The sequence below is a fragment of the Eptesicus fuscus genome, chromosome 11 (assembly GCF_027574615.1).
Source record: "Eptesicus fuscus isolate TK198812 chromosome 11, DD_ASM_mEF_20220401, whole genome shotgun sequence".
Taxonomy (NCBI): domain Eukaryota; kingdom Metazoa; phylum Chordata; class Mammalia; order Chiroptera; family Vespertilionidae; genus Eptesicus; species Eptesicus fuscus.
In genome coordinates this window covers 63,882,814-63,901,673 of record NC_072483.1, presented here as the reverse complement: position 1 = coordinate 63,901,673, position 18,860 = coordinate 63,882,814, and the positions used below count along the sequence as shown (strand labels likewise).

Genomic DNA, 18,860 nt, shown 5'->3' with positions numbered 1-18,860 from the left:
TCAGGTTGTAAAGACATTGGCCCAGGCTCTAGTCATCTGGAAGATTGGCTAGGGCTGAAAGCTTTTAAGACGGCTCCCTCAGGGGCTGTTGGCTGGAGGCTTCAGTTCCTTGCATATCGACCCCTCCAAAGGGCAGCTTGAGTGTCCTCACAATGGGGCAGCTGGCTCCCCCTAGACAGAGAGATCCAAGAGAGCAAACCAGAAGCCACATGTCTTTTTTTTTTTTTTTTTTTACTGAGCCGTGCACACATATTACCTATTTAAACCATTTTTCAAAATAAATAAAAATTACCCATAACAATACTTAGGTTGGTCTAATTCAGAAGTTTCCAAGCATAATCAGCAAAGTCCTTTCCTCAAATAAAACTTTCCAGGGAATGACAATATACCCACCCGATACAAGGGCAAGTGGCTCCAATAGGCACCAGGCCTGGGGACCATCTATGCGCCTCTCACTCCTCAGTTTACAAACCTCCAGATTCAACCTTTTATCTGAGCAGGAACTTGCTGACTTTTCAAAGCTGGAAATAAGAGCTTTTATGAGATTTGAAATGGTAACAAGACTACTCTCTCTTCCTTCCAAAGTCATTTCTTTTCAGTGTCTCTTTATTAGGAAAACATTTAATTTTAGTATTTTTTTTAGTCTGAAGTTACAAACCTCCAAAAGAAGGAAGGAAAGGTTAGTCATTTGGTTGAACAGATATTCCCAACCTTTACTCACCATGCCCTTAAAACTGTGTACCCAGAATGCTTTGCAACCCAAGAGCCTAAAACAAGTTGGGGAGGGGGAGGGGGGAGGGACTTGTCCTGTCTTCTGCCCCCACCTTTCCCCTTCCCCCCATCGCACTCAGGATTAGCCTCAGCAGTCGCTCTGACAGAGGGTCAGCCCCACCTCAATGTGCTGTAGCACTTACTATATGCCCAGGCAGTCACCTACAATTTACAGCCAGTCAGGCTTGGGTTTAGATCCCAGACCTACCACTTAATCATTGGATTTGCACAAGTCACTTAACCTCTCTGAGCCTTGGTTTCTGCATCTGTAACTTGGGGACAGTGCCCTTTCCGTTGCTGGGCTGCAATAAAGATGACATATGTAAACGCCCAGCACAGAGAAGGACCCCAATTAATGATCTCTTGCCAATAACGGCCTCCACCCCTTTTCCTGGCCTCTCCCAGGCTTCCTGGCCTGGGGCTCCTGGAGAGATAGCAGGATTCTGGTTGACACCTTGCTTTCCAGAGTCTATGATTTTTATATTTTTCAAAATAATTTTTAAAAATTTGGTTAAGCTCATTTTTTAAAAATTAACAAGAGGAAAATTTCCCCCTACCATTGAGTTCCCAGTCAGGGAGGCTGTCCTAGGTACTCTGTCCCACCTCCCCAGGGCTCTCTGCTCACCTCGTGTGCTGTGCAAATAAGTTTTAATATGTTTTGTTTTGTTTTCCTGAAGATCTTTCCTGGCACTTTGATGGGCCTCTGGTACCCTGTGAGATAACAAAAAAATATACTAGTATATTGATCTCTACTCATGGTTCCTGCCACAGAGCTCCAAAACCCTTGTGATTTCCTAAGTGATAAGAGCTCTCGGAGCATCTTTTGCTCTAATATTAGGTCTTTGACCCTGATTCCTGCCACAGAGCTCTAAATCCCTTGGAATTTCCTGGGTGCTAGGAGTGTCTTTTGTTCTAATGAGGTGACTCTGGGTGGGCCCCTGGATGGGGGGCTGGTCACCAGAAAGACCAAGCCATGATGAGCAGCTTAGAATATTCAGCTCCACCCCCTTCTTCCAGAGAGGGGCTGGAAATTGAGTTAATAACTGAGCACACCTACATGAGGAGGCTCCCATGAAAATCCCAATAGCATGGGGTTTGAAGACCTTCCAGGTTGGGGAACCCAGGTTCGGGTAGAGTGTTGTACCTGGAGAGGACACGGAAGCTCGGAGCCCCTTCACACATACCTTGCCCTACGCATCTTTTCCATCTGGTTGTTCATCTGTGTCCTTTATCATCCTTTTATAAGAAACTGGCAAACAGGAAGTGAACTGTTTTCTGAGTCTTATGAGCCGCTCTAGCAAATTAACCCTGAGGAGGAGGTCGTGGGAACCTCCAAGGGCAGCAGATGGGTCAGAACCACAGGTGGACTTGTGATTGGTGTCTGAAGGCAGGACAGTCTGGCGAGGCTGAGCCCTTACCCCGGGGGACCTGACACTTTCTCCAGGTAGATAGTGTCAGAATTGAGTTAAACTGTAGGACGCCCAGCAGTGTCAGCAATGATGTGTTCTGTGTGAGGAGTTAGTGAGAAACCCAGGAGGGAGAGACTGGTTTTCAAATGCATACCCAGAGAAGAGGGGAACCCCCAGCCATCTCCTGCAGCCCCATCAGTTTACAACAGCCCAGGACTCTGGCTCCCAGATCGCCCCGAGGGCAGGAGGGCGGAGCGAGGGTGGGGCCCGTCTCCCAGCGGCAGCCATCCAGAACCAGCCTCTTTGTCCCTCACCACGGGTCACATGGTCTGGGTGCAGTGAGCATCCAGTCCACTGTTTTTTAAATGTCCTGGTTCCACAAAAAATCTATTTTACTTGGAGACTTGGGCATGACAGCGCATCCATAGGATAAAAGGGTTTGTCCTTTGACACCGAGGACATACAAAATGACGAGAAACTAAACACACCCGGCATTAGGCCAGCGCCCCAAAGCAACTTCCCTATGTTGGAAGATTTCCAAGGAATAGCGGGCAGAGACCCTTGGTGGCCACAGGAAGCGGTAGGGCGCAGGGGTATTGTGACATGCTCCAGGGAAGGGCAGCTTTCCCCTTGGCCAAGGGAGGCCCCGGCTCAGAGGTACAAGGGAGCCGGGCCGGACATGGAGCCTGCGGCCCAGCCCGCGGGTGCTGCGCAGGATGGGGAGGCCGAGCCTCAGCAACAGGCTCCGACCCAAACCATCGAGGGCCACGGCCAGGTGCTGCTGCTGGGCAATTTCTGGCAGCAGGATGAGCGCTTCCTGACCCTGCAGGACATTCTGGAGCAGAGCCCGACCAGTGGGCCCACTGGGCCCTCGTCCACCAGAGCCACATGCGGTCACAGCAGCTCCAGCGACTGCTCCAGGCGGCGTCTCAAGCGCTCCAGCGACAGCTCCTCCAACGACACCGAATGCCGGGCCGCCAAGTGCAAGCGCTCCACCCAGAAGCTGCCCCCTGGCAGGCTCAAGGCTGAGGACCCTTGCGGGTACGAGCGCGAGTCAGCTCGGGCTTCGGCCGAGACTCCCAGGTCCTGGGCGGCGGAGGATGCGGCGTCGGCGTGCCAGGACCCTCCGCTGCCGCGGGAGCCGCCCGAGCAGGGCGCGCGGCTGCTGCTGGTGCTGTGCCGCGCGTCCGCGCTGCGCTCGCAGCTGCCGCGGCTGCAGCTGCTCCTGCAGCAGGTGCACGCCCGGCACCGCAGCCCGCCCGCCGCGCTGGTCGGGATCGTGGTGCTGCCGCGGCCCGAGGAGGAGGCCGAGGCGCGTCGCCGCATGGAGACCCTGCTCGGCAGCGCCTTCGCGCCGCACAGCCCGGCTGTGGAGGTGCACACCGCCGTGTTCAGCCCCAGCCGCCCCGAGGGCACCCTGGACATCCAGCGCGCCACCAACGGAGCACACGAGGCCTCCACGCGGGGCTGCGTCCCCCTCGTGGATCGAGAGACTCAGACAGAGGGTGAGGAGCCCGAAGGCGAGGGGTGGGAACGCCAGGCTGCCGCCGATGTCCCAGGGGATTCGGGAGAAACTTCAGTACAGAGGGAGGCTTGTGTGGCTCGGTTGGCTGGAGCGTCGTCCAGTACAACAAATACGGAGGGAGGCCTGTGCCTTGACCCTGCTGGTCCTAGTACTGGACAGGTCCCTAACGTGACGGTCCCTCCCCTGGCGCTTCCATTTACACCGTTTGGGTGAAGATGAACTAGATTCCTGTCCCCAGGGGTGCCCACTGGAATAATTTGGGGTCACACGGGTTCGAATTCACTTGATTTGTTGTTACATTTCCCACCCAGGCACCCAACCCCTTGCTCCCTTGCTCACTACTGGGAATCAGCCCCTGTAAAGCACAGATTTGGGGGGTTGCAGGCCCCAGACCCGCCCCCTCCTCTCCACTTCCACTTGTTCCTTGCTTGGTGGGTCCTTCGGTCTCCTCCTCCAAGGGAACCACAATTGCAATCAAAGCATGCCTAGTGTGAGGCAGGCGCAGTGCTGAGGATTCCTCACCTCTAACGCTCACAGCAGCCCTCTCGGGAAGGTGCTGTCTTAGAGTAGCTGCACAATTCTTGTTCACAGCCCCTGGGACCCTTCCTACCGAGGAATCCGGATCTGTGGCCCCAGAGGGTTAATCTGTGGGTCTAAGGGTCCAGGGCCGTGGGCTCTTACGGGAGCACCAAGTGCCTTCTGTCTCCAGAAGCCCCTTGGGGCAGCGGTGGGGCAGAAGGAAGTGCTCTGCGCAGGGCATCCAAAGCCAGGTTCCTCGAGCCTCTGCCACTCTCCCGCTGGAGACCAAAGCTAGTTGTCCCCTCTGTGGGCTGCTGCCCTCCTGACATTGGGGACTACGGCCAGTTGGTGCCTGAGGTAACATCCAGTTCGAAGGCGTTAGCCTCGGGACAAATGTTGGCATGCTTGTTCTGGGTGCCCCGGATCCACCCAGAGGGCCAGAACCACTCAGGCTGCTGACTAACTCTGCAGGCCCATAGACTCATTCTTCTGACTCTCCCAAATAGTCCACGAGATTTTCCCATGGCTCCATGCCTGGTTAGGAAAGCCCCTGACTATGGACTGTTCCAACTGCGATCTTCCCAGCCAAGACCAGGAAACCCAGACCACCTTTGAAAACTACCCCTTACGGATGCAGTCTTTGAGGTGCCTTGTCCCCCATCATCCACACCCACCCTGCGGTCACCAGTTTCCTGCTTTCTTTGTCTGCTTTCTACTCTCGCCTTCAAGCAGCTTACGTTAAGCCCTTTCTCTGGACTTGGGCCCTTCGCGGTCTCCACAGTCTGGGCGTGTGGACTTTAAGAGAAGACAAGGGTAGAAGCCATTCTGACACCAGGCAGAATGTGATCCAAGGTCTGGGCTCCGAGAGGGAGGCATGGCTTCCAGCTGGAGGTCTTGAGAAAGGCTTTATGAGTTGCTGGGTCCACTTGAGATGGACCTGCATGATGGGAAGAGAGAGGGGTGGGATGGAGTGGGAAGGGCTTCCACAAACACAGGGAAGTGAGGCATGTGCACCAGACTTCTGGTGCTTGCGGCTGGCTAGAGCGAGGCGCGGGAAGCATCAACCTGGGACAGTGGGATATGACTGTGTGATAGAGGAGTCAGACTTCAGGCTAGGAAATGGTGCTCCAGCCAGAAGGCAGAGGGCATGGGAGATGTTCCAGCAAAGAACTATGGCGGTGCCATTCTTCCTAGTCCTTCTAACCCGATCTATTACTTCACAAGTGCCCTCCCCTGCATCTTCGGGCCACCCTTATTAAAGAACCCCCACTTATTTTCTCCACTGCCATAGAAAAACTCCTACTCCTCCCAAAGCTTGACCCTCTATGTTTCTTCCATTCCTCTCCTGGGGAACCAAGGATCTGTTTTTGTGTCTTTTTTGGCCCCTTGGTGTGAAATGAAATGCTTCTTTCATTCCTACCAGGACATTCTTGCACCTATTTAATGCATTTAAACCAGTGGTTCTCATCCAGGGGCAATTTTCTCTCTGTCACACACACACACACACACACACACACACACACACACACTGACATTTACCAATGTCTGTAGATATTTTTGGTTTCACTTGGAAGGAGCAGTAGTTGCTACCAGCATTTCATGGGCAGAGACCAGGGACACTGCTAAACTTTCTACAATGCACAGGACAGCCCCACAACAAATGTCAATAGGGCTGATTTAAACCAGGTTGAGCCCTGGCCTGTGTAGCTCAGGGCACAGGCCCAGGTTGCGGGCTCAATCCCCAGTAGGAGGCATGTAATGTTTCTCTCTCCCTCTCCCTTCCTCATATTTTAAAAAAAACAAACACACACACACATCAGGTTGAGGCCCTCAGTCAAAAGCCCATCAGTGCCTGAAAATCCAGTTTTACAGAGATAAATGCCTTAGGAGATGTGACCTCTCTGCCAGATCCAGACAGGGTTCCTGACCGGGTTCCAGTCTCTCTGATTCTGAAGAATCCCCCAAGGGAGCCATTGCTCTTGACTTCAGGGACTTACCACCTTCTTTCTTGTAGCCTCGATGGCTCCCTGAATCTCCTCACACTCAGGATCAATCAAATTCAACCCAACTTTATTGATCTGAACTTCCCTTCACTTCTCATCTTTCATGCCTTTTTCCCCTTCAATCCTCTCACTCAAGGGATTGATTTTAAGGCCTGTATAATTACCTGACTCCCTGTTGCATTTTGGAGTCAGAAAAAGAGAGACCTCTGAATGGGAATTTAGCCCCTTCGATGCCCCTCCACTGTGTGACTTTGGAATGGCAGTTTAACCTTGAACCTCCGTTTCCCCTCTGCAGAAAGAGAATCAGCAAGGTCTTTTCAGGTTCTAGAATCTCTAAAATATTTCCCGTCATTTCACAGTTCATATCGGATATGGCCTTGAGTGGGGATTCCTCCTGCATAGGTCTACCCTAAACCTTCTCCTGGGGCAAGAGTGTCACCCCAGACTCAATGGATTGACAGTAAACTACTCACCACCTCATGATGCATCAATGGAAGAAGTAGAGTCTTCTAATGTGAACACATTTTCTGTTGTAGTCAACATGTGAAACCTAAGGTTGTCTCTTTTTTTAATGTTTTTTTTCTCTCCCATCCTAAAAGGAAAATCACATTTTTAACTTTGAGAAAGATTCATAATCTCCTAATTGACCCGATGAGTTTGGGGTTTGAAACGTAGCCTATTGTGGCTGGCGTAATGAGTTTGAGAAAAATGTGGTTTTCCAAACTGCCGTTACGTTTGTAGGGGAAATTCTTTTGCCAAATGCAAAGGTTCTTGCCAAAGTTGGATGACACCCCCCTTCCCCAAGACCCTTCCCACATTAGGGGAGAGTAGGTTTTGGAAGAAGGGGGAAGCTACTCTATGAAAATAATCTGGGGGAACAGCTGAGATGGTAGGAGGCAATGGGCTTTCCATGGACCCCCCATCTTCAGTAACGTCACCTAAAACACAGTATGCATGGGGAAGTAGTTTGGGGGGTTGGTTCTTGGTTTTCAGTTTTTTGTTATGTGGAAACCGGTGACAGAGTTGAGCATCACAGCCAGGGGGTCTTAGAGTGAATGGATAGCTCTAAGGGGACCCAGGACACACCAGCAGAGAGGTGCCTGAAGGAGGCACTCCAGTTGCAGAATCGTAGGGATCCAGGTTGTCACAGGCCCCATGGCCAGGCTTAACCCAGGTTCTTGAGGGGTCTGACACCTGCCCTCTGCCCATCCCAGTAGCTAAGGAAGAGGGAGAACAGCAGGCTAGGCAGAGAAGACTGTCCCCAGGGCACTGCCATAGGAGTCACCCTGGTGTTTGTGACCTCACAGGAGGGGTGTGGGTGACCTTTCTTTGTGGTGCCTGGGTCCAGCCCAAGGCCAGAGTGTTCCCCCAGGGCAGGGGCAGACGGCCCCTCCGGGAGGGAGCCGGGAGATTAGGCAGCTCCATGTAGGGCCACATTTAGGTCAGGAAGACCCACCATGAAGAAGGGCAAAAAGAAGAAGCCAGAGTCCAAACGCCGTGGCTCCAACTCACGGCACTGTAGCTCTGAGTCCACCTCACAGCAGCCCAGCTTGGGGTCCTCCCCAAAGCAGCCCAGCGTGCGGTCCACCCCACATCAGTCCAGCTTGGGGTCCACCCCACAGCAGAACAGTTTATCTTGCACCCCACAGCAGCAACGGAGCTCTGAGTTTACCCCCCAGCAGCCCTGCCCAGAGTCCACCCCCCAGCAGCCCATCTCTGGGTCCATCCCACAGCAGCAGCCACAGAGCTCTGAGTTCACCCCCCAGCAGCCCTGCCCAGAGTCCACCGCACTGCAGCCCATCTCGGGGTCCACCCCACAGCAGCCCGCCTCAGGGTCCACCCCACGGCAGCCCAGTTTGGGCTCCATCGCACAGAGGCCCGTGATCCGGGCCCTCCCAGCTCCCCAAACCAGTCAGTCGGCTCGGGGCCTGCTGACTCAGAACACTGGCACAAAAACATCCCATGGATCCAAGAAAGCAGGTGAGCAGATTTCTAGCTCAACAGTTCTAGCCTTTCTGCTGCTGAATCCCGGGTCACCCCAGAAGCTGGTTCTTATCGGGTAGTGATGCGTGGTTAACGTGTATTCTGGAACTGTGCTTGTGGAGTGTGAGGATTTGGGGTTTTGTTTTTACCCAAGAGACCAGGGTTCCTGGGTGTTGCCATTTCTCACCATGTTGAGTCTCACTGAAGAAGGCAGCCCGCATCCATATTAACTTTTCACATGGCTCAGTGGTCATAGGTGCTCATTAGGAATCAAGGTGCGTGTAGCTGCTCAACAATAAAACCCAAGGATGCAGTGATATTATGCAGTTTAGGACAAGGGAATGGTCATACTGCTTCACTCTGTCCTCGTCAGACAATCTCCATTTGCTATAAAAGATACCTACAATCTAATCCAAAGAGGAAAGTCCAGGCTGATGGTGGATGAGAGAAGTAGGGGGAGGCGAGAGCCACTTGGTGTTTGAGATTTGGTGGAAGGGTTTGGAGGAAATCTGTCAGGTGGAAAGATGTGAATAGACTTTTTCCATGTTGTCCTCAGATGTTTGACTAAGGACCCATGGATAGGGTTTCCAGTAAAATGCAGGCCGACAAATGATTTTTAAATAAATATTGCATGGGCATCATGCATTTTTACTTGCTAAATCTGGCAACCTTACCTATGGAAGACAGAGGCGGATTTCTCTTCTCAACATTAAAAATCTCCGATAATTAGCTCTCTCTGACAAAGGAATCTCATCTATCCACGTCTAGGAAAAGTGGCCCCCCCATTTCTTGTTAGCCAGAGTTTGAATGAACATTGAATGGTAATAGCTAACCAACGGTGTACCTAGCATTCAGTTCAGCCATCTATGTTAATTTTCTCATTTAACAACTCTATAAAGAACATACTAGTATCATCTCCATGTTATAGATGGGAAACTGAGGCCCAAAGAAATCATGCAATTCACTCTCAAGCAGGCACTAGAAGCACTGAGCAGGAAGCTCAGTCTATTCTGACTCCAGAATTCTCGCTCTTAACTGCAGCCCTAATTTTCTGATCCCCTGAGGTCTGGTGGTCTCCCTTGGAGGAAGCACATCCTTCTCTGAGCTTCTCCTGGATCCGTGAGCCAGAGCCCATGGCTCTTTGGTCCTGACCAGGCCACACTCCCCAGGCCACAGCATATATCCCTCTGAGATAATGTGGACATAAATAAGAGATATGTGTATATCCAAGGTATCTCTGTGACATATTTCTGAGGCTAGGAATCAATCCATTCTTAACATCTCAAATGGTTTTGAGAGCTACACTACATATTGTGTATGTTATGATCATCATCCGCTGAACTAAACATTTCTGAATTGTGGCCTTTAGAACGGATATCTGTAGAATGCAAAGTTTTACATTCCCAAATCTTTTAATGAATACATGTGACTCACCCCCATGGGGAGTTCTGCTTACTGATGTGGCTTATTGCTCCAAAGAATTGTAAAAGAAACTGCATTTCATTAAATGGGAAACCTGGTGCTATGTATTGCATTTAGATAAATACAAATACAAGACTCTCATCTATCCACAATTTCATGTGCTACTGCTGGCCAATTTATCCAGGCACTGGTGGTGGCTCTTCAGTGCTTACAATGGCCACCTACTCTTCTTCTATCAAAGGAATTTTCTCCCTTTGAGCCAGAGTAGGAAGGAATGATGGCAATAAGGGATGAGGGCCTTTACATAAAGGATGCCATATTCTAAAATCCAAAATTTTTATATGCAGAAAATACTGTAGCTCAATAAAAGACAAATCTTCCACTAGAATGACTATAATAAAAAATGGACAATGACAAGTGTTGGTGAGGCTATGGAGAAGTAAGAAGCATCATACACTGCTGGAGGGAATGCAAAATGGTGCTGCTGCGGTGGAAAAGTCTGGCAGTTCCTCGAAGGGTTAACCACGAAGTTACCATAAGATTCAGCAATCCTGCCCTAACCAGTTTGGCTCAGTGGATGGAGCATCGGCCTGCCTGCCGACTGAAGGGTCCCAGGTTCAATTCTGGCCAAGGGCATATGCCCGGGTTGTGGGCTCAATCCCCAGTAGAGGGGGCGTGCAGGAGGCAGTCAATCAATGATTCTCTCTCATCATTGATGTTTTCTCTCTCTCTCTCTCTATCTCTCTCTCTCTCTCTCTCTCCCTTCCTCTCTGAAATCAATAAAGAAATATATATATATTTTAAGATTCAGCAATCCCACTCCTGGGTATATACCCAAGAGAATTAAAAACATATGTTCTACCACTTCAAAGTTTATAGAAAATTAAGCCTTCAGCTCCTAGCCAATTTTTTAAATATTATTTTGTTGGTTGTAACTGGGATTCTTAGAGTTTTCCACACAAAAAAATTAAATTCCTGCTTTACAATGTAAAAACAAAACATATGTTCTACACAAAACTTGTACACAAATGTTCACAGCAGCATTACTCACAATAGCCAAAAAGAGACAACTCAATGTCCATCAACTAATGAATGGATAAACAGCAGGTGGTACAGATGTGCTATGAAATACTACTTGGCAATAAAAAGAGATGATATGCTGATACATGCTACAACATGGACGGGCCTCAAAAACATTAGGCTAAATAAAAGAAGCCAGTCCATAAGAAAGCCCACATGTTGTATGCTTCCATTTCTGAAATGTCCAGAATAGGCAAATCTATTGCCTGAACCTGGGAAGAGTGGGGAATAGGCAGTGACTGCTAATGGTCCGGAGTTTCTTACGTGGGAAAAGGAAATATTCTAGAATGAGGTAGCGATGATGGTTGCACACCTTTGTTTATATACTGAAAACCACTGAACACGTTAAAGGGGTGAATTTTATGGTATGGGAATTAGATGTCCATTTCAAAACAATTCTTTTTTTAACTAAAAACAGAAAAAAAGATAACATCTTGCCTTTAGAATCTCTTCCTTCTCCAGTCCTGAAAAAGTATCCGTCATGGGCAGGTCTAAGCAGGAAGTGTGCTGAGTTTTCCAAGGTTGACCACTGTCTTCACGGAGCTTTGGTTGGAAGAATCCACCGTTCCATCAGGAAGCCGGACAGAGGTAGCTGCAAGGGGAGGAAATGAGGCAGAGGTCATTTTAAACAGCAGAGGGCACCATCTCGGAGTTCCGCTAGGATCCACCGCACACGAGGACAGAAATGGAGATAAGTTTGGGAAAGTATTCCAAGGACTGTAAACTGGAGCAGCGGTTGTCTTCCGGATGAGCCAGTGAGCCCCACAGAAATGGGACGTGGCAGCTCCAGCTGCAGGAATCGAGTGCCGCCTGCCATCTGCTGCCACCACTTCCTGTGAATTCCATGGCGAGAGCCCTGAATCAAGAAATCCTGAATTGAGGCCCACTTCTTCCATCTATTTACTCTCAGCTTGCGCCTCAGTTTCCTCATTTGTAAACCGAGAATAACAATATTGCACTTGGATAATTAAATGTGATGGATAATGATGTGAAGCATGGAGCGCCGTTGCATCATTATTTTTACTCCCAGGTAGCAGCAGTCTGAAATACAATCAGGTTCCCCCACGCAGTTTGTTTCTGTGTCTTCGAGGCTCTCCCCCGCCTCCTGCAGGCTGGTGGGTCCCTTATCTTTCTCTTTTTCTGTCCACCCAGGGCCTCCGACTCGGGCGAGCCCACGCCCCTTCTGTTCCTGTACCACTTGCCCCGGCAGCTCTGCTTGCTGGCGTCGTCTGGGCCTGTGCCACAGCCGCATCTTCGATGTCCTTCTGCCTCGGGCCTGGCTGACCGTGTCAGGGAGAGGATTCCCAAACCTCCTCACCTTCTACAGGTTCTGGAGCTCGTGGAGGGCTGGGCCCTCAGGACATACAGTTCCCAAGGGCCAGGCTCTCCCCCAGATCGTTTTGTAGTCTTGTGTTATTCCGCCTGGGAATCCTAGGCCAAAGGAAAACCTCTCCCTCCGGGTGGCCACAGCCTAAGGTTTGGCACTGGCCCTTTCTGAGCAGACCCATCCCCCCAGGGTATCCCACCTGCACAGAGAGATGCCGATTTTCTTCCTTCCCAAGAATTGCTTCTTCGAGGGCTTCATTTCTCTCTTCCCCAAAGGCACCCTCCTTTCTCAGAGCTCACCCCCTCACAGCCCTTCAGAAATGCCTTGTCACTCAGAGCTTTGAATTAAATGCTCTGTGAGGCCATCGCCCTCCTTCTGTGGCCCACACCACAGCTGAGAACTTTAGGTTCTTTACCTGCATGTGAATGTCCCCTGGAACTGAGTCACAAATACTGAGTGTAACTCACCTGCCCCCTTGGTAATAGCAAGACCTCCACCCCATGCAGAGGGTCTCAGGCTATTTCTACAACCCCAACAGGGAACAATGCCCCAAGGTTGGTCTGTCCGTGGCCGAGCAGCCCCCCACCCACAGCAGCATCTGAAGTTCTGCCCTTCTTTGCCTCTTCCTAGATACCACCAGGTGGAACCTTTTCCAGTGGTGCCAGGGCTGGGAAAGGGGCCTCCGCCCATCCCCAGCTCTGGGTCCAAAGCAGCTCCGCCTGTACCCAGGGTCTCACAAGTGTCCCCGGAAGAGGTCTTCCACTTGACAATCTGATACCCCTGACCCAGGAGCAGAGCCCACCCATCCCCCACCTTCCTCCTGCTCCTCTTCCCAGCCCCTCCCCCACCAGATCCCCTGTCCTGTCCACCCTTGAAACAAACCTATGAACAAACAGATGCCCAGGTGTGTTGGAAGAGCATGCCTAGAGCTAAAAATACTCTATGACCTGGTAAGTCCCTGTCAAGGAAGGGCCTGTCCCCCACTCATTGTTATTAACTGTCTTCCAACACACTTAGTACTTCTGTCCATCTGGTGCCACGTTGTGCCATGGATTCATATCACTGTAATTTTTTAAAATAATTCTTTATTGTTGAAAGTATTACATGTGTCCCCTTTTCCCCCCCATTGGCCCCCTCTGGCCTGTCTCTGTCCCTGCCCCCCCACACACACACCAAGGCCTTCAGCACCCTATTGCCTGTGTCCATGAGTTACGTATGCATATATGTATACAAGGTCTTTGGTTGATTGCCTCCCATCCATCCATCCTCCCCCACCTTCTCATATCACTTAAAAACCAACAAGTAGGAAAAACTAATCTGCACAGGATGCCAGGTACTAGGAGGGAGACCAGAACAGGGAACTTTACCCTTAAAAATTGTACAGGCTGCATGGTAAGCTTAGGCATGTCCATTGAGAAAGTAAGGTGTGAGCCAGGCGTTCTGTGTCCCATAGGAGACGTTCAAAGAGCTTCAGGAAAAGAGAGTGTTCACTCCGAAACTGGAGTCCAGGCAGACTGCGTAGTGTCAATCACATCTGAGCTGAGTCTAAAAGGACCTTAGGAAGGGAGAGCACTCCAGATGGAGGAAAAGGCAAAAGCAAGTCTCAGAATTAGGAAAGTGAGGGGGAAGGGGCAGGAGTCCAGCTTGGTCAGGGTTAAGACATATTCTGTTCAGATGTTTAGCACCTGCTTCCGTAATCGTTCCATTTCTCAGAGGAGTGGGATGTTGGCTCTTGGCTTGAAATACACACTCATGTTAAATAAGAACCGCTAGTTGAATAGGATTTTTTACCCAAATGGATATTACATTGGTGAAAGCCTTCCTCACAATTAGTATCATACTCATATATTATCCTTGTCTTCGTGGTGGGTGTAATATGTTTCCTCAGGTGTAATATGTGTCCCCAAAATGGAGCTGCCTGGTAGAACCTCCTTCACACGGTTATCTTGAGGTTCGAGGAGACCTGGGGTGTGAGGTGTTTAGCACAGGGCCTGGCACATGGGGGCCCTGATCACCTTTGTAGCTCGGCTCCCTGAATGTCCCAGGGAACTGGTGTCCCGGGCCAGCCCATCCTCAGGTCCTGGGGTCCTGTGGTAGGTCTTATTGGAAGGAGTGGGAGAGTTGTGTCCCCTTGAGAGGAGGGTCGGTAGGGGGAGTTGGGTATTCCTGCAATCCTGAGGGAACCCCACAATCTTCCCTTTCCCATAAAAAGGCACCAAAGCCCAACTTCCCCCAACCTATGGGCTTTCTACTTTGCTTTGCAGAGGACCTGCAAGGAAGCACACCAGTCATCGTAATTCCCGTGCTCCAGGCTCTCGGGACTGCAGCTGTGGCTCTGGGGGCCCTAGCAACTGCCTACTACGTCATTGAATTCCTGTGAACAAACCCCAGGCTCACGGTCCAGCAGGTGTGTGGACCCCCTCAGTGCCCACTGCTCTTTGCAGAAGTGGTCCTCAGGCCCCCTGAGTTGCCAGCCCTCGTGCAGGGCTGGCGGGGTTCCTGTCCCTTCTCTGAAGTGAGAAGGTTGTTACAGGCGGACCACACCCCCCAGCCTCTCGTGCGGACTGAGCGAGTCCTTCCTGGGCTCAGGGTGGCCTGGCATGGCTCTCTCAAGCAGCCCTGCCAATGTTAGATCCATTATTGGGATTGTCAAGACAGAGGTCCCCAAACTCCCACTGACCTGGGTGGTTTCCCTAGTCACAGATAGCAGACAGGAGGAGGTGAGGGCAGAGGTTCTTATCCATCTTGGGGCCTTTCCTTGGAACTTTCTTCCTGCCTAGAAAGCTTTTTCCTTTTCCTAACATTTCAAGTCCTAACTATTCTTCATGGCCTAGCCCTATTTCTTCTATAAAGCCTTCCTCCCGCACTGCACTTCCAGTGACTTCTCGCACCTGGTTAATCACTGTTTTCTCCAGCCTGGTCCATCCTGTGTTGTAGAGGATCATTGTGCGTGTTTGTGGCCTATCTCTACAAGTGTACTGCAAGATCCTTGAGAGCATGCCTCACACAGCATCTTCAATCCTCCCCTCTTCTAGGCTGGGCTTCCTAGAAGCAGAGCCTGAGACAGGGATGCGAGTACACAGGATTTATTGAGAAAAAAAGGGAGGGAGGGAGGGAGGCAAGAGAAGTCAAAGGAAGGAGCAGAGCAAGGACCAGGTCAGCTGAAGTCCAGCCTCAGCCTGATCCCACGGGGGCTCTCAAGCATGAATCACACCATAGAACTGGTCTCACCTTGAAGCAAGAGGGCAGGCTTTTTGTGCCCCTCTGTCATTCCGCCATTGGTAATAGGGGTGAGGGTGCGGAGTTCATATTTTTGTGGAAAAGAGCTCCCATTTGGCTGAGGACACGCCTCTGGGGAAAGAGGCAGCTCTGAATCCTTAGCAGCCAACATTCACAACTCACAGGAGCTAAATAAAGAATGCACCAGCCCAGAAAGGGGGTCTGGGCAGGCACCAAGAGCACCCACATTGTCCCCATTGTCAAGTCCACCCACAGTGAATGTCTCATAAGTGATGATTGGGGAGGGGGGCAGTAAGGGGATAATGGCAGCCTTTCAACCACTCCCAGACCTCTGCCAGCCACAGGAGTGGACAGGGTAGCCACCGTAGGGCCCACCGTGGAGCAGATACTCAGAGTACCTCAAAAGACCAACCCAGAAAATAAACTCCAGTGAGAGCTCAGCATCTGCTCCAGGGCTCTGCTGCCTGATCACGGGATATTCATAGGAGAGAAGAAGCACCTTAAGCTTCATGAAACACACAGCAGCTGGGGGCCTCAGCTTCCTCAGCTCTAAATAAGGAAAGCCATCGTGCCCTGCTCTTGAGATTTCCAGGAGCACGAGAAAAGATGCTTAGATGAGGGAGCTGGCCAGCTCTAGGGTGGAGTTACTGGTGGTTGGAAAGACACTGGCTTTGGAGCCAGAGCTGTAGGTTCCATCAGGACTGGGCTACCTGGTAGCTGGGTGTTAGGGGCCTCGCAACTTAACTTCTGTGAGTCAGTGTCATCTCTGAAGGGGGAGAAGAAGAAGTACCTCCAGGGCAATGGTGGTGAGGATTAAATGAAGGGATGTGCAGGTGTGCAGGGCCTGGTCACGGGAGTTGGGTGGATGGTGGCCAGTGACAATGTGAAGACTGCACTTGAGCTAAAGTGTTTTGTTCTAGAGCAAGCATGTCAAACTCGCGGCCCACAATGAATATTTTTGCTGCCCAGCCAAAATAATGGTATGAGCAGTTATTTACAATTATGAAAGGAAATAAGTCTCCTGTCAGATCCAGAATTACTGACATTCACCTTGGGTCAGTTTTGAAACTAATCACTGTGAACAAGATTTCCCCCGAAGTAGGAAAAATAGTAGCAGAGAAGAGATGCCAAATGTCAGGAAAAAAACATTAATTTTATCATTGCTCTTGTTCTTTTTTTTATATATTACACTTTTCTAAATAAACCTACATTTCTTTGAAAATTAAAGCTTTTGGATTTTTTTGCGGCCCACATAAACTTAACCTTGTTTATCTGGCCCGTGTTAGCCTTTGAGTTTGTCATGCTTGTTCTAGAGTCTCCTTATAGCAGAGCCCACCAGTGTGAGTTCCGGTGCGGGGGCAGGGCGGGGAGGAGGCAGGCTTGGGCCATATTCTCCTTCAAAATTCAGTACTGTATTCTGGGGCAGGTTCCAGAACTAGTGAATTGGTAGGTTTCCAAATGTCAGGAGGCATTTTTAAAGTGATCTGATAAGTGGATTATGAATTTACTTGGTACAAATTTCAGAAAACCAAATTCAAAATGGTAATAAGGAGATTATCTCACCTAACTGTGGAACAGTTGGGAAGAGTCAGGGCTCCCTAAAGTCAACAGTGTCATCAGAAAGCCGGGAAGGGACTTTTCCAGTTTAATCTCTGACACCCTCCGCAGCGGGCAGGCTAGTCCCTCCTGTGGGCAGGCGGCTGGAGAAGCTTCCAGAATCACAGCCTCATATCTTGACAGCCAGAAACAGGGAAAAGGCTACCTCCTCCTCATGTCTCTTTCTTTAAAATAAATAAATAAATAAATAAAAAACAATTTTTTTTTCCTTAACCAAGGATATGTTTTTATTGATTTTAGAGGAGGGGGGGGGAGACAAACAAACAAACAAAAACAAAAACAGCAGTGTGAGAGAAAAACATTGATCAGTTGCCTCCCATACACACCCCAATGGGGGAACAAACCCACAACCTAGGTATGTGCCCTGATGGGGAATCAAACCTACAACCTGGGTGATGCTCCAGCTAACCAAGCCACCCAGCCAGAGTCTTGTGTCTCCTCCTGAGTTAAGAAACTCTTTTCAGGAGGCCCTTTCCTTGGCATACTTGCCCTCTCATTGGGGTGACATGCCCCTGAATTGTGTTTCATGCCCCTTCTGAAGCAAATTAATAGGGATTGAATTATCATGGCGGGATTAGATCCATCCCCAGATCCATTCCCTGGCTGGGGCTGGGATTGCTTCTGTCCCGGACAAGGCTGGGCAAAGGAGCGGAGCAGCCAAATTAAATAGGACCCCTGCCAGGAAATAAGCAGTGGATTGGGAACAGGCCAGAGGGTTTTAAAAGGCGATATGGTGCATGAATATAAGCCTAACCAATGGACACGAACACCAGGGGGGTGAGAGCATGATTGAGGGTGGGGGGTTAATGGAGGGATGAGGACACATGTAATACCTTAATCAATAAAGAAATTTAAAATAAAATTAAAAGGCGATATGGTAGCCAGTGTGAGATGAACCTCAGTGCCCAGAGCTGTTGGCTTAGAGGCTGGAGATCTGTTGGCTTAGCCACTGAAACAAGCTACCACCCTGAGGGTAGGAGAGTCAGTGTGTGGGTTGTGGGGGAGCAGACCCTCAGGGGAGGAAACCGGCAGTTTGGTGTCCTTCTCAGTCCAGACAATGAAAAACCATCTGATGACAGTGGCAACATCTACTCTCTGGAAAAAGATATTTTTAGAATTTTCTTTCCTAAAGTTTGGTGTGCCTCTCTCTCAGCATCTCACCAGTGAAGGATGAGGCACTAAAGCAAGAGGCTGCTTCCCATCTCTCTTTGGGCACTGCTCGTAGTAAAAATCCCCCATAGGCTAGCTTTTGGGGAGCGAGGCTTCCTCTTAGCTGCTGGGGGCCCTGGGGGGCCCTGGGGTGGGAGGAGGAAATGGAAAGTGCCAGCACCACTAAGCCAAAAGAGTTGGGGGAAAGAGAGAGAGAGAGAGAGAGAGAGAGCCAGCCAAGAGCATGCCTGGTAGTTTGCATAAGCACCTGGTACTTTGCATAAACTCGTTAGAGCCTGAAGGGAAAAACAAGTCTGCTGGTGGCTGTGTTTGGACAAAAGGAAGAGTGAGTGCAGAAATGGAAGAGATTAGAATCCTAAATAATTTCTTTTCCGCAGGAGGACCTTTGCTGCTGAACTCTCACCGATGAGGCTGTAAAGCTGGAGAGCCACCAGCATTCTGGTGTCATGAAGTACTGTGTAAGCTAATGGCTCTGTTCTTATTTTTCTTACAGATCCAGTTTCCATCAGGGATCTCCCTTGTCACCAAAATAGAACAATAAAAAAAATTCTGTTTCTTGATTGTGTTCTACTCAAGACACAAAAGCTGGACTTGGTAGGGAGGTAAGTGGGGTCGGGGGTGGGGGTCAGGGGCGGTGGTGACTTTCTGAGCCCTAGGTAAACCAGGGTGGGATCCTGCTGTTCCTGTTGGGGGCCACAGACCCAAGTGGAGGTAATTTTCTCTACACACTCACAGAACAAATCATTTCAGCTTCTCCATTTTAAAAACAGGAGTTATACTAGTTAATTCAATAC

At 50.1% G+C, this 18,860-nt stretch overlaps 1 protein-coding gene across 3 annotated transcripts; it reads left to right on the top strand.

Moving 5' to 3' along the window:
* Positions 1-2,802: 2,802 nt before the first annotated feature.
* Positions 2,803-18,626, top strand: SPATA3 (spermatogenesis associated 3). Of its 3 annotated transcripts, none has more exons than XM_028137262.2 (4): positions 2,828-3,685; positions 11,865-12,039; positions 14,304-14,446; positions 18,560-18,626. In XM_028137262.2, exons 1-3 carry the CDS (start codon positions 2,860-2,862, stop codon positions 14,407-14,409), a joined length of 1,107 nt encoding a protein of 368 aa, XP_027993063.2. In that variant the 5' UTR covers positions 2,828-2,859; the 3' UTR covers positions 14,410-14,446; positions 18,560-18,626. The 3 variants fall into 3 exon arrangements, with proteins under 3 accessions (XP_027993064.2, XP_027993063.2, XP_054579442.1); XM_054723467.1 differs by lacking the exon at positions 2,828-3,685 and adding an exon at positions 7,564-8,207; XM_028137263.2 differs by lacking the exon at positions 11,865-12,039 and having other exon boundaries at positions 2,803-3,685.
* Positions 18,627-18,860: the final 234 nt, after the last annotated feature.

Bases quoted from the DNA above. Each gene is read 5' to 3' on its own strand.
- SPATA3 (XM_028137262.2), top strand. From the start codon at position 2,860: ATGGAGCCTGCGGCCCAGCCCGCGGGTGCTGCGCAGGATGGGGAGGCC. The intron at 3,686-11,864 runs GTGAGGAGCCCG...CTGTCCACCCAG, and splicing joins TCGAGAGACTCAGACAGAGG to GGCCTCCGACTCGGGCGAGC. The intron at 12,040-14,303 runs GTTCTGGAGCTC...TTTGCTTTGCAG, and splicing joins AACCTCCTCACCTTCTACAG to AGGACCTGCAAGGAAGCACA.